The following is a 20707-nucleotide window of genomic DNA, read 5'->3' on the forward strand; positions in this document are numbered from 1 at the left end:
TGGCAACGTTGTACAAACTATTCCCCACTACTGTCCCACCTTAATCCATCCTTCTCTATCCAATTTCTCGGTGTATAGGTAACAAGTTTTAAAGTCTTTCTCTCACTTGTTTTGAGTGCTGTGTCCACCTCGCTCCTTCTTCCTTGGGGCCTCAGACACAGCCACAGAACGAATCAAGGCACTTAGTTACCTCTGCCACGCTCTTGAAAACAGTCGTGCGAGGATACTCGTACATAGCGTGTTGCACCTTGCGGTTTCTGATCATCGATCAGGGAGATAAATCGAATGTAGAGGAGAGTGGTTCATCAACTGCGAGGAGATTCAATCCACGAGACGATAAAATCACGAGGCAATTGGTGAGTTAATTGAATTTGAATTTTTTTTGTTTGGAGAAAAGAAGTTTAAAGTTCTGTGTTGACATGGGAATCCAGGTCACTTCGTTCATTCGTTAGTTACATTTGTGATTGGAGTAATTTCACTATTGTGACAGCTTCGTTGAGCAAGGAACAATTGCAAAAAGGAAAATTGAGGGAGAAGGGAATTAAATTTCAAATTGAATTGAAGATTACAGTTGTCCGAATGCAAGTAGACTTATCTTGGGATTTATCTGGTGTCTTATCGATCATGATAAGTCATCGATAAATCCTATCTGACGTTTGGTCATCCTGTCATGATATTCATAGCCACTTCAAAAAGAGCATCTTCGTATTATACGTGAGACTAACTGTATATCCAATACGGTATACGATCGTCAAGCCTGGGAATTTATATTTTTAACCGGTTCCACGGTCTTCCATAAAGATCTCGGTATTTTATTCTTCAACGCATCCTTTTTTCTTGGCTTCCTGCATCATAAAACCTCCGATTTTGGTTAACAAATGTATGTTATTTGTGGGACTTCCGGTTTTTTTGAAATTCTCATTGAGTGAATTGATGAAAATGAAAAATATCATTGCGCAAGAAAAAGAGCTCGTTTCGGTTCGTCGAGCAGAGTGGCCTAGACTGCTTTAATTTCGTGTATTCAGTCGAGTGCTTTCATTAGAAGAAAATTACGAATAAAGCGTACAGAAAATGTGATCAAACGTTTCAAGTTGACATGTCACGTCTGTGTTTTAAAAATAGTCTTGGTCATGAGTGCGTGTAAATAGAATCGTGAAGATCGTTTGAGGAAAATGTATTCAGAGAATGTATTCAGAAAATGTTCATCCAGAGAATCTCAATATTTTCTGAGCTCTAATATAGGTTTTTCTTTCTTACAGTCCAATCTTCGTACTAGATACTAGACGATTTCCATTTTTCATGATTATTTGAGCACGATTCCTGATGCGAAATACGAATGTTTGATTGGAAGGTATTGTTCCTTTTCAAAATAACAATTTTGAAACTTGGAATGTTAGTTTATTAATAGGGGTCTGCAAAACAAAATTGAGACTTCATTAGAATTTTTCATAAAAATTGGGTTGAATTTTGTTCTGTTTTGTCTATATATCCATCCAAAAAATGGACGTAAAACACTTGGTGCAATATATGTAAAAAATATATTTTACCAAGTTTTATGCCCGATGCGTTTAATTGTTTTTATGAACTGTAACGAGTACCCGTTCATTTTGAAATTCAATTGATGTGTAATTAAGTTCTAGATTATAGATGCATATGTTTCTAATAATTTCTGGAATATTTCAACTCCATTCCCACTCAATTCGTTCCCCTTTGTCGAGTATCTTGTACAGAAAAAAGGAAACGAAAAACATTCAAGCCAAAAAGTGGGGGTATCACTCGGCACGGATTCAGGCTTAGTGCACTGATCAAATGATTAATTTATTCCAAATAAGATTCGTTAACGCTAGATTGATCACCCTATAAGGGAAACCACGGCGCGCGTTATTTTTATTTAATTACAATTGACTGGCTAACCGGAAAAATAAAAATAAAAATTGACTTTGTCAATTGAAGTGTCTAAAAAATTATAGTAGTTTTTAGAACAAGATGTTTCCTAGAATTCCTAAAGAAAACAAATTATTTCGAACAGATGAATTATTTTTCCCGTGTTAAATGAAATTGCCCACGGCGCGACGTTGCCGGAAACTCACGAAACGCGTTCGGACAGTGTAGAGTGAATTCGGCAACGCTAGAGCCTAAATAACACGGCGGCGAATGCCCGCGGATGTGACCAATCGCAGTATCGCGCTTGGTGACCAGACTATACTGTTAGAAATTTTTTGAAATTTCATGGAAGATATTATAGTAAATCTCATGAGAGTGTCATTGAATCGGATTTAGGGAAAAAATGATTATACAATTTCAAGTTTTGAGTAGAATTCACGAAAATTCATAAGATTTCAGTGGGAGTGAGATGGAAATTTCACAACTTGATTGAATTTTCAGTGGAACATGACTATTCAGAAACAAAATTACATAAATTTTCAATTTTTCCCTGAATTTCCCTGATTTTTCTGAATTATTACAGAATAATTGAAAAATCAAGTATTTTAGTGATTTCCAGATCATTTGAACAGAAAATCAATGGACTATTTGATATTTCAATGACAAGATTTCCTGCAGTGGAACTTGGGCACGATAAAAATTTCCGGAATTTAGCAAGAAAAATTCAGACGAAAATTTTTAACAGTGTAGGCTTAACTATTAACGAATGGTAAAGTTGAATATGATCAAATAAATATTCGTTAATAGTTAACGAATGGTTCACTTGAAAGGTGAAAGTCGTGTCAAGAAGGCGCTTCAAATATGCATTTGTTAACCAAAGAACATTTGACGAGACATTTGTTAACAATAATTAATCCTTTCTATCAGTGTATCTTGTACGAAAGTATCTTTTATGGAGACTGGACTGTATTTTCCCCTAAAATCATCAAAGTTCTCATGCTTCTCGACATTGTTTTTCCTAATTGGTTTCGTTTTTCTCCAGACTCATTATCGAACTTTTAATTATCATGGAGTCCTGGTTGAGTGATGTTCAACGGGTGCGAATCCCCCGTCCTAAATTTGGCAGTGGGAATTCAGTGAGGCGATCGAACTCGAGCGTTCAACACTGTGTCATACGCGTCGAGTCGCATATCGTAAGCAGACAGGCGCAGGAGGTCGCTAAGGCGACCGAAGAACTACGCCAGGCCATCCAGGACAAGCTCTGACCTCATGAGAGTTGTTTACAAAACAATTTCTCATGCGCTACTGTACCTCCTCCATTCAGTTTGCCTTCCTCTGCAAATTCCCCTATCCTGCCAGCCCGCTCCCCTCCCCCTCCCCCTCCATCAGCCCACGAGTCTCATGTGTTTGTTCATCCCATTTGTACATAGTCCCACTTGATTATTATTAACTTTTGTATTACTTGTTTTTGTTAAGAATAAAGTAATGACTGTATTTAATTGTTGGATTTTCGCTTATTTGAGGATGTTTGTGTTTGATGAAAGCTTATCGCATTTATTTGGAGATACAATCAGTGCACTGACGGCACTCGATCACTGATTACGATTAGGGATATAATCTCGCGCTACGCACTCGGGATTTTACTGCAAAGCTGATCCCAATCGTTGATATGCAGGAAAACTTGAGGCAAATATCCGATGAATTTTGAAGGTCGAGGGGTATTCGGAGGACAATTTCTTCGATTCTGATTTTGGCCAATTAGGGTGCAGTGTTCGGGGTTACGGGACACATTTTACCAAAATGTGAGGAATATCTGTCAAATCCGTAGAAAACAATTGACAGGCTACAGGAAATTATCAGTGTGAAACGCGTCACGTGACCCCAAATATTGCACTCTGATTGGTCAAAATCAGAATTGAGGAAATTGTCAACGAAATTATATTTACAGTAACAATAAACTTTATAGATTAAACTAGGATTCATCGTTCGATTTACTATGGCAAATAGTTCCATCAACATTATGATGTAATTTTCACTTTAATGAAATAGTTGAATCTACAATGTTTATTGCTACCGTAACTATTATTGTTTTGACAATTCCCTTGTAGTTGAAATTACCATTGAAATTTCTCTCAGTGTGCCTGAATTTCACACACCGTTTGTAGATATTTTTCAGGCATTAAAAAACGTCTGAATAAAATGAAAATGTGTTTGAATTTCAGATGAACAGGTGGCCAAACATCTTAATTCATGTTTAAAATTCAGACAAATTTTCATTTTATTCAGACGTTTTTTACTGTTTGAAAAATGTCTACAACAGGTGTGTGAAATTCAGACATTCGTTTTTGTTGGGTGACTGGTCAATTTACCGTCATTTTACACGTTAATTACACGTCGCTGACCGAAGGCCAATTACTGACCATGTGTGGTCAGAAAAAAAGTGACGAAATTTCGTGTCACAAAAATAACAAAAAAAAATATTTTGACGGTCACTTTACATCTGGATAGAGCCAATTGATTTTTCTCTCTTCTATTGGTTTCACATTCGCGACATTCATCATGTCATACTCGCTTCGCTCGGTAGAATCGCGGATTCTGAGCCCTATGACATAAAATAGTATACGAAACTCGTGCATAATGGTGTTTTTTGACTCGTGGGATTATAAAACTCGCCTTCGGCTCGTTTTACAACTTCCCACGAGCCAAAAAACCCATTACGCACTTGTTGCGTAATATACTATTAAAAGAGAAGATTTACGAAATCATTTATTCAATGAAATATTTCATACGACTGTTTTACTATAATTAAACTTTATACATTCCATGATAATAATAATTAAAAAAGTTCCACGAAACATTTCAGATTTTTTGGTAATTCCATACTATAATTCACTAAACGAGAAAAAATTAATGACGATTGGGTAAGTTGTCACGGTCAGAAAACGGTAAATTTACGACTGAATTGACGCATATAAACAATTACCGTCATTTTGCATCCCTAATTACGATTCGAACTTATACGCGATGATTCTTACAACATGTCTACGCCAACTTGAAGAGCGAGAAGAGCGCAGTTCGTAACAAATTTCTAGATGTTTTAAACTTTCGGATACGCGTGTCACTGCCCAATGAAAGATGTTATTTCGACCGGCATATTCACATTTCCTATTACCCCTGGGCTACCTACTCGGTCAACCTTAGATGTTTTTAAGGTATAAATTAAATGGAAAGTGGAATGCTACATATGCTATCCATCGACTTTCGAGACCTCTACGTGAGGGAAACAATAAAATAATTATTAATGCACAAATTAATAATTAGTACAAATTAATGTTAGTGTACTTGAAAAAAAGCTGTTTCAAAATGGTCTGAAACGTGTGGAAGTAAAGGAAAATTTCTCCAGAATTCAAGAATAGTTGGAGTTGCACGTATGAAAGAAATCAATAGAAAACCTTAGCGAATTCGCTAGGGAATTCTATTGGAATTCTCTAGAAATTGGAATTCTCGAAATCTACTGACTTTTTCCTATTAAATATCTCATAGAATTAGCGCAATACATTATCCATGCGAAAGGGCAATGTGTCCCAAAAGCATTAATAATAATACTAAATAATAATAATAATAATAGAATCAGCGCAAACAACAAATCGAATTTTAACGAGAATTCCCTAGAATTTGAATAGAATCCCAATAGAATTTCTACAGAATTCCAAGAGAAGTTTTTCTATTGAATTTTTTCATACATGTGTCTCTTTTCTCGCCGAAATCTTCGAAGCATTCCCCCAGTAAGTTTTGTCATTCAACAGGTAATTACCGGCAATAGACTCCTCACAATATGTCAAAAAGTAATTGGCCAATTCCGACGATACCATTGAAGTTTGACATTCGAGTTTTCACGGCAGGAGCAGTGACTAAATACTTTGACCCGAAAACTATCCTAGCATCAATGAAAATCTCCCAACATCTCCTGAACGATATCTCCGAGCATTGAACTCTAATAGAGGCATCTCAAATTAGTACAATTAATCAAAAACCATGAACAACTCAGACAGCGCCGTACTACCGTCCGATTCAATTACCACACATCCAAGGAAACCTCGAGCTTATTCTTTCAACTCTTGAAAATAACTTATCTCTCTCGTGCAATTGAAGATTAATATCACCTTTTCTCCGATGATTAATGCGATTATTTTCCATCTTCACATTTTCATTTCTATTATTAATGTGTTGACTCACTTCATGCAAGTTTTTCTTTCAAAACACTTTCGATTACTTCCAATGATTTCCATAGAATTATAAGTTGTTTATGCTGAAACATTATGATGTACATAAAACAACGCCGTCACGATCGGCCGGATATCTCGTTTCAGGATATAATCGGCTCTCGCTTTCCTCATTCGGGCTCACTCGAGCGAGGCCTGTACGAAGGCAGTTTCACCTTCGCCTCACACTCTCCCTGTCGCATTCGATGTCCAAGCAATAAAACTTCGATAAACAAAAACGGGATACAAAAATAACCATTGGAAAAGGTAAATATTGTCGCTACTCGTAAAACCTTGCTGATGCTGTACGCAATTACAAACCTTATTCGGTTCACTTTATGAAGCTGTACTAATGTCTACGTCTCATTAAACCAAACAAAAAAAACATAATTCTGTAATTGGCGTCTTCATTATCCTGCAAAACGTAGTTTGCACGCGAGGAAATGACTCAGGGGAAAAGAAGAAATGCGGAGAAAAATTTTGTTTAAAAAAAAATCATTCGGACGACCGTGAACCCGTGTTCTTGGCCAGGGGATGAGCCTATCCAGATTGCTCGTTTCATTTTTATCCTGGTAATGCTCATGAGGCACGCCAGGCTTTGTGGATCGTTATCGAGAATTCGATTGAGGGGAATTTACATTTCAATTGAACTATTTGATTAAAAATATTTCTCAATTGCTACGTACTCCTATTGCGCTTGTTATGATATTTAATTGTGTCACGGAAATTTGATTAATTATTTCGAAAAAGTCTCATTTCTTTTGCTACTGATGGAGTATTGGATGCGGTCAACGCTTTGTTCGGAATTTGGTGGAACGACTAGTGGGGAATGTTAACCATAACAATAATGAAATTCTGTAATTTGACTAATTGAGTGGCCAAAATGGTAAACCAAAAAATATCATGAATCAATAAAAAAAATGTTATGATTATTCAACCTACACATTGTCATTTTATTTCTGAATATTCATGTTTTACTGAAAATTCAATCAAGTTGTGAAATTTCCATCTCAGTCTCACTGAAAACTCATGAATTTCCGTGAATTCTACTTAAAACTTGAAATTTCATGAAATTTCATGAATTTTAATATATCTTCCATGAAATTAAAAAAAATTCTAACACTGTAGTCTTCCCTTCAGCACAATGTTATTTTTCATTTACTTTCCTACTTCTCCTAGAAAAGTTTCTCTCAATTTTTCAATTGATGATTACTTTTAGCGGCTCATACTTGTATTTCTAGAAGTTCTACATAAAGTAAAAAAATACAAGAAAAATTAGTCTGGAGCACGGCTACAAAACTTGAAATTTCACAACCATTTTTTCCCTAAATCCATTTCAATGTCACTCTCATGAAATTTACTATCTTTCATGAAATTACAGAAAATTTCTAACAGTGCATAATGGATGTTACAAATAGTCGCCGTTTCTACGAGTGGACATAGGATTCTTCGGAAAGGAGAACATACCGAACCTGCAGACTCCTCCTAATTAGTGGTTATTTAAATTTTCATGCAACTGTTTGTGAAAATCAACGTGACTTCAAATGCAAGAATCCCAGCAATGTTGATTGTGATAATAATAAATCTCTTCCAGCGGTATTTTAACTGTCATGTCTGTTATTGGCTGAATAATCATGGAATTTCTTCATTATCTGTTTGATAATTATACAGCAAGATGATATCATTTGATTAACATTATAATTAGCACTCCCTCATGGTCACGTTCATTGGATTTCGGAGCAATTCGTCGACGTCATCACAACCATTTATCAATAAAAGAGAACCAAAACTTTTGAACACTTCGATAATTTGTTATGAAGGGCTAAAACGGGATGATTCGTCTCGACTTCAGAACCAGTTAGTTTTTTAACAATATCTCCTAATTTCGAGGTAGAAAAGTAAGGACTACACTTACAGAAAAAACCACTTAGTATCACAAAACTAATCTCTTACGACAGATATATCATCACTTTAGTGTTGAGCGTTGAAAAATGGTTAAAAATACTAATAGGTTTGACCCGGTAAATCGTGAATAAAGGGTTTTCATATTGAATGAATACCGAATTCATGAAAAGAAAAACCTTCAGGCATTTCTGGAAAAGGACCGTTACTTTCTCTAAATTGGAGTGAGTTTAACAGACAGAGAAAAAAACCTCATCTTCTTATTTGAAGGGGCCATAGCTGTTTCAAATAGAACTGCACACCGTACCAAGATTAGCCTCGGTCCAAGAGTAATCGAGACGAGACTGCGTGTAGAGCAAAACTTCTGACGAGAGTCTCACCGAAATCATCGGGGTCTCCGAGCGTCATACCTTGCGACGCTCAAACATCGCCAGAGTCATACCTTGAAAGGGTCAAACATCGCAAGGCTCATAACTGACAGGGTTCAAACAACAAGAGCAAGCAGAACAATCACAAGGCTCAAACGATCATGAATCGATCGAACTAATCAGATCTCTTCCGTTTGATCTTAGTGATTATCCTGCGTGACGCTGTCGTTTGCTCCTTGTTGCCGGTTGATCCACGCATGGTGACCTTGGTAACGTTCGAGTCCCGGCAAGGGTCATACCCGGAAGGCATGACCCTTGCGCACTAAGAGAAAAATCGATATAATATCACAAAAATCATCTCTTGAGCGAAAAACATCCCATACATATTTGATCAATTTTTGATCAATTTATGGTAGGTTTCAGACAAGAAATCGCTGCTCTTCGGACTAAGGAGGAACTTCCGGAATGAAAAGGTGATGTCTTTTTTCGAAATGAGATAATATTCCTTAAAAGACAAGAATAGTTTAACAGAAGGAAAAGAAGATATTGCTTCCCTTCGAACTCAAAGCGATTGAGCGTAAGCGACGGTTATATTTTTTTAATATCTGGAGGTTTTCCACTGCATAAACTCTCTATTCATTCAATACAAAAGTCTCTGATTCATGATTCACTGAATCGAAGCTTTTAATATTTTTAGTCATTTTCTCATCTTTTGACACGAAAAAACCGATTTCTTGTGATAAGAAATTCTCATTTTATCATGACATGTTCATGTTCAAGTCATGAAAACTTTACCGAAATCTGACATTGTCTGACACATTATCCGGAATTCTTATCCCAAGAAATTTATCCTCAAGAGATGAAATATTTGGCGCATGAAATTAGGTTTGTGATATTATAACGATATTTCTTTCAGTGTGCCAGGTGATTCTCGGGACTTTTGATCCTTGCAAGGTATGAACCCTGGCGATGTATGACTCTCTCATTTATTGATAATTTTTAGTTTTCCATTTCGTATTCTATTTGGCACCCTATGTTATTGCATTCCTATGACCCCCCTGATTCTTCAAAATCATGAAGCAATGGCATCAGTAATTTCGGCAATTCCAGTAGTGGCCCTTGTAGTGAGACTACTCAGATAAACTCTGCCATGTTTCATGAAATATAACATGTCAGATAATTTTCCTGGATCTCTGATTATGATTTAGACTTGACTTATCCCCAAAAGTAGATAAATTCCAACCGCTCCAATTATCATTAATACATCTCCTCCTACACGATGTCTAAACATCTGACGGCATGAGGTGATTTCACTTTAGTTAATTTCTTTTTGGTAACTCTGGATAAATATTGACAATAATTTCGTTTGTTGTAATTTTAGAGTTGTCTAATAAAGTGATGCCGTGATGAGGAGACCATTCAGTTCTCGAAACGTTGGCGATTGGAAAAATAAGCGAGGGGCGGGTTACTTATAAAATCACTGGATCACTCGATTAGAAATCAAGGAAGAAATGACCAGAAATCACCGGACATCAAGTGATTTCCATTTTCGAGTGATTTCTAATGACTTCTGAAAATCATCGGAAATCAGTAGAAATCGTAAAGAAATCAGGCGATTTCAGAAATAGTTAGAAATCATCGATGAAAGTGAAACTCAAATATTGTATTCGAGCTCACTCATACGATCCCGCCTGACCCTCATGACTTTCTTACGCACTTCTTACTATCACATCCATAAGGCCCTTTTAAACTCTTTGGTTCCCCGAATCTCACCCATATACGATTATCGACAGATGTCCCACTTTGGACCCGAAATCATGATTTTTCGAATGATTTCTTGAAATCAAGAAATCATCACAATCTACATAGAGAAAAATATTTAGTAAAAATTACGGAACTCATAATTCGCTCACCATTGCGGAATCGACTCAGAAAATTTAAGTGACGGTATCGTAATTTTTCACAGGAGATTCAGATAAAAATTCCGGAAAGCTCTGGAAAAATTCCGTGACAGTTCCGTAAAATACGAGAAAAATATGTAATTTTTATTGAATATTTCTCTCCGTGTACTAGAAATCCTGAAAATCACGAAAAATCAAAAGAAATCATGATTTCCAATTCTTATTGAGAAATCACTAGTGATGTCGCGAGACATTTCACGCGACATCACGAGACTATACTTTGGAGGGATTGTCTCGGTCTCAGTGAACGCGGAAATTCTTTATCTCGTCTCAGTCTTGAAATACGAATACTATCGACTCCTCTCGTGATGACTCCGATTCGATTTATCTAATCTCGGGTTCCAGTTTTTCTTGTTTTTTATATGCAAAAAACCGAGACGAGACAAACCGAGGCAAAAACCGAGATTTTACATAAAAAACACGAAAAACTTGAGACCGAGATGAGATCAATTGACTCAGAGTCAGCACGAGAGAAGTCGATACTGCGTATTTCGAGACTGAGGCGAGAACAAAGATTTCCATGTTCTCTGAGACCGAGATCGTCTCTAAAGTTTTGTCTCGTAAAGTGTCTCGCGGCATCACTAGAAATCACAGAAATCATCCAAGAAATCACAGAAAACCATTCCATTCTGGAAATCACTGAGCCGCCCGATTTAAGAGTGACCAGTCCCTCGAAAATAAGGGTGTTGTCTGCTATTTTCACCTTTACTATATTAATATTGCTGATATTTACCGCATAATGGCCCAGTATGTATTACTGACTTATCCCCTTTCCCCCACTTCACATCTACTGAATTTGTCAAAAAATTCTGCATAACATCCCTAATGACTATTACTAATTGATTATTACACACCCAATTAACACCTAAACCTGTGTCTAGGATTCTAATAACTATGAATAATCTAGTTTAATTGAATTAGAAACAATGGAATTCGTGGTCTCGTATTTCTAGCGAATAAGAGATATGAAAAAAAAAATGGATTTCGCCTCTTACCAAATTGTCGGGATGCAGATGATGATGTGCGTAATCTCGGGGATTTCCACGGGAGCCACTGGGGGAACTGTGCCTTCTGCCGCGGTCGCTCTCAATCTCGTCCTCGTAATCCTGAAATTACGCGGTGGTGCACGTTTAGCGGCTGTTTGTCATCAATAAAAGACAGTTATTCTTGGTTTTCAAAATATTCAGGTATAATATAAGGATGTGGTTGACATTGTGCAGCAATTATCTGAATCATTCGGTTTTATTCGGTTGTTTTTCTCTTTGAAAACACATTTGGGCTTGTGATATATCAAGTACCTGGTTGTCGCACTCATCATCATTGGAGAGGGCGAGGTCGGATGTGGCTACCTGATGTTGCTGGGCACGTCTGCAACCCGGCCTGGAAGCCCAAATATCGACGCTGTTGTCGGCTATTCTTTTATCATTTCATTAATGTTTTTAAAGGAACTATTATCTTCATTTTTCGACTTTTTTCAACTTCCAGAAACGTTTCTCACCAATTTCTTCACTCATCTGCACCCACTGAGTTGAAAAATGATTTTTTTGCGAGAGAAAGAAGTGAAATTCAATGCTCATAAGTGTCAGAAACTAAGCCAATCAACTTTGTTGGGCACGGTAACCCTTGGATACGCGTAATCGATCGGTTTTCCACGTTTTCAAGGGCTGAGAGTGTCGAAGAGTGAAAAAAATGGACAGGATGGACGTCCCTGAGGTCAGGAATTTCGGAATTTGTCTCCAATTTTTTTTATTAATCAATTTATTTTTGGAGGATTATCTGAGTTTCAGGCACCTAGTTCGGGGCATATCAGCCCCCAGTCCGCTGTCCTCACTCGGCGACCGGTACTCCTGATTCTCCCGCGTCAGCAGGGGTCCAGTGACACCCAGAGGATCTCCCTCGACGTCCACCAGCCTTCCCGGACGACCGCCACCCCTCTGCGACAAATCACAGAGACAGTCCCGTAATCCTTGCCTCTGCCATCTTTTATTTCTTCATTTTTTTCAAATTCCCGGTTTTAATGTTTTTTATCCATCGAGCTTGCCCGAGCTTTGAGTCACCAGTCCGACCTCGTTTCCTTTCGCAATGCGGGGGGGAATTCAGAGCGAATATAACGAACGTTGAGAGGATAGGGGGACCAAACGAATCCTTGAATTGCGGCTGAATATTTGCTTGAGAAATTCTCTTCGACTAATGCGTGGAAAAATATTGAAAATATGAGAAGAACAAGGTTCTCGTAATGAAATCGCCATGCAACGAGATGATAATAGTCGGATTATGATGAATTGTGATCAGTGATGCCATGAGAGACTTCACGAGACATTGCGAGACAATACTTTGGAGGGATTGTCGCGGTCTCAGTGGACACGGAAATTTTTGGTCTCGTCTCAGGCTCGAAATACGCAGTTTGGACTCCTCGTGTGATGACTCCGAGTTAATTTATCTCAGCTCGGTTTCCAGTTTCTCAATTTTTTCTAAAAAGATGGCAGCTGGATAAAAATTTTGAACAAAGAAAAATTCAGTAGCGAAGCGGTAAACCGGGTTAAGTCGATTTTGACTATTGGCCAGTTTTTGACGAATATCTGGGAATCTAAAAGAGATAGAAAATTTTTTGTCATGATCTTTTTTGTAGAGCCAACTGAGGGTTATGAAAAAGGTAATGAGCAAAATTTTGCTATCTCTCTTAGATTCCGAGATATCTGTCATAAAATGGCCAAAAGTCAAAATCGACTTAACCCGGTTTACCGCTTCGCTACTGAATTAAAGATATTGATAATTGAAGGACTTATGATTTTTTGAAAATGGTTAGTTTAAAAAAAAAAAAATTTCCAAATTGTCCTCAATATTTCTATGGGGTTTCAAGCTATTAAATGTGAGAAACCCGTCAAAATGACACGTCATACAGAGCATTATTATTATTGTTTATACGAGAAAACTTTTTTTTTCAATCGTTAATTACTAAAAAAGATAATTTTTTTTTATTCTGCAATTTTTATCAAAAATTGTCAATAAAAAGTCAAAAATTTTGGCGCCATTAGAGTTTGTCTGTCGCCGTAAGAAAATCGCTATTATTCATGCAATTATTTCCGAAATGAGTGAATATTCAATTGAATAATTAAAAATGAGTCAATTCAATTGAATTCTCGATTACCAACAAAGGAAAGCTCTTCGGAAAATGTATTTCCATTGTATAATTAGAGAAATAATAATTTTTCACGCAGAAAATCATACTAAATATGAATAGTAGAAGATATTGAGTCTAACTTCCACCATTTACGAATATTTAATCAAATAGTCACTTATTTGGTCGAGAATTGCATAAGTAATAGCGATTTTCGGTCATTTTTAATACTTGTTTCAATGAAAAAATTAATAACCGTCGAACTACGGTAAAAGACTATCTCTAATAGGCGCCAAAATTCTTGAGATTGTTTTGACAACTCTTGGTGAAAATTTCAGATTAAAAAAAAATAGCTTTTTAAGTAATTAACGATGAAGAAAAACGTTTTCTCGTATAGACGCCGTCAAATTGAAGATAATGTTATGTATGACATCTCATTTTGAAGGGTTTTTCATGTCCTTTCAGGGTGCCAAAGAGCGATTTGATAACTTGAAACACCGTAGAGACATTCGGGCCAATTTGAACTCATGCTAAATGGGTACAATGCAAAAAAATTTCTTTCAGTTCGCTACGGAAAAATATTTTTTTGGACAAAAATTTGCAATTTTCAAAAAATCATGACTCCCTCAATTATCCAATTGTTCTTTTTCCAAAATTACTGTCTAATCGCCATCTTCTCAGAAAATAAAACTGAGACGAAAATCCCCAGCATCGAATTTTTTTGTCCTGCCGATTTGGGATGAATCTGCTCATACACTGAGAGAAAAATATGATTCTTCTGACTATATTCCATCACCATCGAACCATAGTCAAAAAGTCCTCAACAATTTCTCATGGGTTACGGTAACTATGGCCGGAGAAGTGATTATTACAATGGAATGTAGTCATTGCTACTATTTTATAGTTCTACTCACGATAGATTTGTCGTGGTTACTAAAAAATACGCTTGTGAAGTTACTATAATGTTATGTATCGCATACAAAAAAAAATCGTATCGTTCACCAAAACTGCCTCAACTATTATCTTATTGTAAATCGAAATTCAGATTTTTCTCTCAGTGTATGTAGAAGACCGAGACGAAACAAACCAAGACAAAAACCAAGATTTTACTTTATGAAAAACCGAAAAATTTGAGACCGAGATTAGATAAATTCACTCGCAGTCATCACGAGAGGAGTCGATACTGCATATTTTGAGACTGAAATGGGACCAAAGATTTCCATGTTCATTGAGACCGAGACCATCTGTCCAAAGTATTGTCTCATGAAGTCTCTCGCGGCGTCACTAATTGTGGTGAAAAATGTCAAAAAGTATGCGCTGATTTAACCCGTCACTGCCATATTCCTTGAATCCTTTTTGCCTCAATGGACATTTCAATATGGCGGCGCCGAGAAATTTCAATCAGCTTGCATTTTCAAATCTTCTTCAGGCTTACTATTCATCATCAAACTATCATCTGTTCACTTTTTGACAATCTAGTGGTGAGAACAATTTCATCAAAATATTTTCACGTTATTTTTCATCATCGATCGAGAAAAAATAGTGGAGCACGCATTCACTTGGTTTTGATACATTCTCCAACCGCCCTATGCCTCTCAAATGGTCGCAAGATATATGAAAAAAATTAAGAATGGCATGAAAAATTGAAAAAAATTATTTTTCATATTCTCTAGGTTTCTGCATTTCGGCTAAATGCAATATCGTCATGGCAAAACTTACGGCACGAACAGAAAAATTTCAGCAAAGCTCAGGCGAACTCGGTGGGATAAACGTTAGAAATAAAATAATTATAAAAGAACTTGAGTGTTTTCTTCTGTTTATGAGACAAGTTTCGAGTATTTTTGTTCAACAGCTCTTGGTTGGTTCTGGTTAGGCAGGTATCGATCAAAAGCACAGGGATTGCGTGTCATTTTACAGATTTATGGTGGACTTCGATTGGTTCATTACTCAATGACAAGACAAGGCTAGCGATAGCGGTATTGAAGCGCTAAAATGATGGAAAAAAATAGTGGAAAAAAAAGTTTCGGTGGAAGCTCCTGTATCCTAATGAAAAGCCAAGTGGTGACAAGGCTTTTTTATATAACATGCGGCATTCGTCAGAGACGGGAAATGAGAAGAAGAGAATGAGGGAAAGAAGGCAGATACTACCAGGCTTAATGACATAATCAATAGACTCGTGCTCGTGCTTTTTTCTTTATGTTTTTTGGTTGCTTGATAATATCCGGGTTCCTATGGGCCATCCTTCCTCGCACCTCTCCAGACAAAGAGTACAGTTCATTCATATTTTCACATATATTGTTTTTTTTCAGGAGTTCCATTAAGGAGCTTTCTCTGCAGCTAAACTAGCAGTGTATTATTCTTTTCTAAGGAGTCGAGATATCCTGTGTGTACTTGTGTGTGACAACATAAAATATTCAGTTGCTGAATGGAATAAGCACAATGGTAATTTTTTGGTGAATTATTCATGGATTTGGGAATATCTGGGGCATCATTTCGAGAGAAGCAAATGAATCAAGATGATGATTATGTTTAACTTGTCGTTTTTTATCACGAGAATGGACCACTGGAGTGAAATGAGAATTCAATAGGGAAGTGGTGAAATGGTTTGAGTTGATGTAGCATGTTTGCACAATTGTGAAATTATCTCGGTAATGAGTGGTCTATGGGGAATTATCAGGAGACGTGTTTGTTGGAGAATTTTTTCCCCTTCAACGCGTGTCTGCGGAGCATCTATTGTAGAAGTAGTCGTTATTGAGATAATGTGTAATTGCAGGAAGATTTCATTGTTAGGTACAATCGTTTTATGATCTCAGTCCTGAATTAGTTTAATTACGGCTTTGACAATAGAGACAAAATACAGAATAAAGAATATTATCATTTTTAGTTATATATGGAAGACTGATTAGTTTATGTTTGTTTCATTTATGAGTTTACTGGTTAAGGTATATCCCTAGAAAACACGTTTTCCTTAAGATCGTCCCCGTGTTTTTTTCTAGATAAAGTTTATAATAGTTGCCGGTGATTAAAAAAAATTCTAACTAGTTATACTACACAGTTTAGGAGATAATAAATAATGAAATGTGGGCTTCTATAACACGCGAGGTATAGGCCAAACGGGGTTTATGAGTCCCCCTGAACTCGATTTTTCCAACTCATGAGAAAACGGCTCTTACAATGTTTTTAAAAAACTAATCCGTGACAGATTGATAAATTTTGAAAACGCCGATTTTTTTTTTGTAAAATTTTGTGCTACAGTTTCTGCGACATTCAACTCTACAAAGTAAAAATTTCGTGAAAGCATTTTTTTTTATTCAAACAATTAATCAACGAATAATTCCTTTGATTCAAACAGTCATTGTTGCCTGCATCAACAACATATGAGGATAACATACTCAATGACTTGGGAGAATGCAATAAATTGTCATTTAGAATTTTTTCCCAAAATCTATAGAGATTAACTTTTGGGTGCTAATGTCTTAGGATATACCTTAAGGAGCGAAATCAGTGCGATCCGATGCAAAATCTCATGTCGTGAAATTGTTTGCCAAGATTGTTGGGAAATCCACTATTAGTTTTTTCTCACTTTTGAGTTTGTAAGGTATATCTCTAGAAAACACGTGTTTCTTAAGATTGTCCCCATTTTTTTCATAGATAATATCTATAATAGTCTCCAGCTATTCAACAAAATTCTATCTTGTCGTACTGCACAGTTTAGGAGATAGTAAATAATGAAATACGAGCTTCTAACACGCGAGGTACAAGCCAAACGGGGGTTATGGGTCCCCCTGAACTCGATTTTTCCAACTTATGAGAAGACGGTTCTTACGATATTTTTAAAAAACTAATCCGTGATAGATTGATAAATACCGAATACGGTGATTTTTTTATAAAATTTTGTACTACATGGTTTCTGCGATATTCAAGCCTAAAAATGGAAATTTCGTGAAAGCATTTTTTATTTGATTCAAACAATTAATTGATAAATAATTTATTTTCCAATTCAAACAATTACTGTTGCCTGCATAAACAACATATGAGGATAGAAAAACTCAATAACTTAAGAGAATGCAATAAATTAAGTCATTTAGAATTTTTTCTGAAAATCCATAGGGACTAATTTTTGGGTGCTATTGTCTTAGGATATACCTTAAGAAGCGAAATCATCGCGATCCGATGCAAAATCTCATGTCTTAAAATTGTGTGCCAAGATTGCTGGAAAATCCAATATTAGTTTTTACTCACTTTTCAGTGTTTAACAAGAAATCTTGGCTGATCAGCTTCTTATTTGACGAATGAGAAATTCACATATAAAATAGAGGAGAGCATTTTCCGTAGGAAATTGGGAATTACTATACAAGCGGAAAAAACAAGTTTCTAACTCGTGTGATTACAGTCCTCGCCTTCAGCTCGTAACCCTCACGCTTGTAAAAACTACTAACCAATCACGAGGATCATACTGATACTAGATATTGTTTGTATTGGTGGGAAAAAAATTCTCATAAGAAATTCTGATCCTGAAAATGATGAATCTTGATTTTTTTTTTAAATTCTCATTCAATAATGTTTTTCAATGTTGTCTTATTCCATAGAACAACAATTTTTGTACAGGATCTAGCGCAAGTGGGTCACACGCAGAAAAAGTAGAAAGACATAGACAAGAGACATAGGATTTTTATTGTATTCTAGAAAATACTATAAAGGTCTTAAGACTCAGTGAAGTGTCGTGATGAAATATCAATTCAGTTCTTTCGAATTTATCGTTATCACTTACCGGAAGATCGTGGATAGATGGAGTTACCACAAGATCTGAGTGTGCCCTGTCGCCTTTTCTCTGAAAATGAAAATGTTGTCTCCATGAAAGTGATAAAATTCTTATAACTCGGCATGTCTTTTTCATTATATCTTTTTTCTTCGTGATTGCTACACTGAGAAGACAAGATTTTTCAGAAGTTCTTCTTTACTTGTATCAAAAAATTCATGGGTTGAGAATATCTTACACTGAGAAGAAAAAATCTTACGCCAAGAAATTTTATATTTGTCCGAAAGATGAGGGCAGTTGGTTCACATCAAGAAAACGAGTTCTGAAATCAACTCAAGTGGTTTTTATATTAAAACTAGGGGGCTACGCCCCCTCCTCGCTCCGCTTTGCTCGTCAACCCCCATATGACCTTCACGATCGTTATTATGACCCTTGTGACCCTTAATCTGACCCTCGTGACTCTCATGATACCCCTCGTGACCCTTATTTTGACCCTTCATTTTGGAGTCTTAATTTCGATCACCAAAGTTTTATCACCAAAAGTCGCTTTGGATTTTAACAATATAAAGATATATTGAGACCCTTATTTTGACCCTTGTGACCCTTAGTTTCTGACCCCCATAACTCTTATTTGGACCCTTAATCTGATCTTTGTAGTCCTTAAGCTGTTTCTTCCGACCCTCATTTGGTCCATTAATCTGACCCTCATATAACCCTCGCAATCCTTATTTTGACTTTGGTGACCCTTACTCTGACCCATATAACCCTTAATGTGACCATTGTGACCTTTAATCTGGCCCTCATGACGCTGTTTCCGATCCTCGGAACCCTTATTCGGACCCTTGTGGCCCTTATTCTAAACTTCATAACCTTTTTTAGCCCTTGCGACCCTTATTCTGACCTTCATAACCCTTATTTGGACCTTTTTAGACCCGCAATCTGACCTTTAATCTTGCAACCCTTAATCTGGCCCACATAACCCTTAATGTGACTATTGTGACCTTTAATCTGACCCTCGTGACGCTTATTCCGACCCTCGCAACTTTTATTCTGACCCTTGTGGCCCTTATTCTGACCCCCATGGCCCTTATCACCCTTAATTTCGGAGTCTTAATTTCGAATACCAAATTTTTATCACCAAAAATCGGTTGGGATTTTTATACTATACAGAGATATTTTAGAGTTGCGGCTAAAAACTATTAATTCATTCAACTTTACTTGGTATGAGAAATCGCTTTCTTACCATCAAGGGATTGTCCTCGACTTTAGGACAAGTACAAAATTTCTTGGCGGAAATTTTTTTTCACAGTGCAAGAAATTTTGCTCTTGAAAATTTTCAAGCCACAAGTTTCTCGATATAAGTAAAGACGTACTTGTCAAAAAACTTTGTTTTTCGTAGTGTATGATAAACGTACTCGAGTCATGGTGGCCCTCGGACGATAGACGAGATCATCGAAGGCCGCCCTGTCTTTACTCTCAACAAGCTCCCTGAGTTCGGTAAGAAGAGTGAGCTTTTCGTGGGTATTAAGAAGATCTGCTAGGGACGCCACTAGGTCCTCTATCGTTAGCCTTCGTATTCTGTAGTCTGCTAGAAGTTGGGAGAGGGCTGCACGCTCACTTCTCGCTAGGACTACTCGCGCTTTCTCCTCTACCATTGCCGCTGTTGCTGAGGAGACTGAATGGACCCGATGTCTCCATTCACTGGTAGTGCTACTGTATAATAATTAATTAATCGTCAATCTATCCTTCATTCAAGGGTGAAGTAATGTGAAGTATCGGGGAGATATCGAAATTGAAGTATATCCCTTGAAAAATTTGTTTTCTTACGATTGACCTCGTGTTTATAATATTCCCCAGCTATTGAAAAAAATATTTAAAAAACTCCTAAAAGAATGTGACTTACTCGGTCATTTTATTATTTTGGAATTTTTGGGTTCACATACCGGCTGCGTTCTTGTCGCCAATCCTGGTTAACGCTACACTCTGATACACTGTTAGAAATTTTTCGAAATTTCAGGGAAAATGTGATAGTAATTCTCGGGAGAGTGACATTGAATTCTATTTCAAGGAAATTCATGAGTTTTCAGTGGCAGTAAGACGGAAATTTCACAACTTGATTGAATTTTCAGTGGAACGTGAATATTCAGAAACAAAATAACATAAATTTTCAATTTTTCTCTAAATTTTCCTGATTTTTCCGAATTTTCACGGAATAATTGCACTGGAAAATCAAGTATTTTAATGATTTTCAAATCATTCGAAACGAAAATTAATGGAATATTTCATTTTTCAATGACAAGATTTCCTGAACTTTCAGTGGAAATTAAACATGACAAAAATTTTCAGGATTTAACACGGAAAATTTGAACGAAAATTTTTAACAGTGTATGGCTTGTTATAAAACCGCCATACCATGCGAATTTAATTTGAAATATTGAATTTATAATGTTTAA

At 36.5% G+C, this 20707-nt stretch overlaps 1 protein-coding gene across 4 annotated transcripts in view; it reads right to left on the reverse strand.

Moving 5' to 3' along the window:
* The window catches only part of LOC107047888 (whirlin), a 101711-nt gene that overhangs the window by 12100 nt on the left and 68904 nt on the right, over positions 1–20707 (reverse strand). For 3 of the 4 annotated variants that reach the window (XM_015270785.2, XM_015270787.2, XM_015270784.2), the window contains 5 exons: positions 19670–19967; positions 18267–18326; positions 12169–12311; positions 11676–11757; positions 11373–11483 (listed from right to left, as the gene is read on the reverse strand). In XM_015270785.2, coding sequence (XP_015126271.1) covers positions 11373–11483; positions 11676–11757; positions 12169–12311; positions 18267–18326; positions 19670–19967 — 694 coding nt within the window. The remainder of the gene's footprint in view (positions 1–11372; positions 11484–11675; positions 11758–12168; positions 12312–18266; positions 18327–19669; positions 19968–20707) is intronic. The other variant, XM_015270788.2, reaches the window with a different exon arrangement.

The sequence above is a fragment of the Diachasma alloeum genome, unplaced genomic scaffold (genome assembly GCF_001412515.2).
Source record: "Diachasma alloeum isolate Michigan unplaced genomic scaffold, Dall2.0 Dall_scaffold_78908, whole genome shotgun sequence".
NCBI classification, from domain to species: domain Eukaryota; kingdom Metazoa; phylum Arthropoda; class Insecta; order Hymenoptera; family Braconidae; genus Diachasma; species Diachasma alloeum.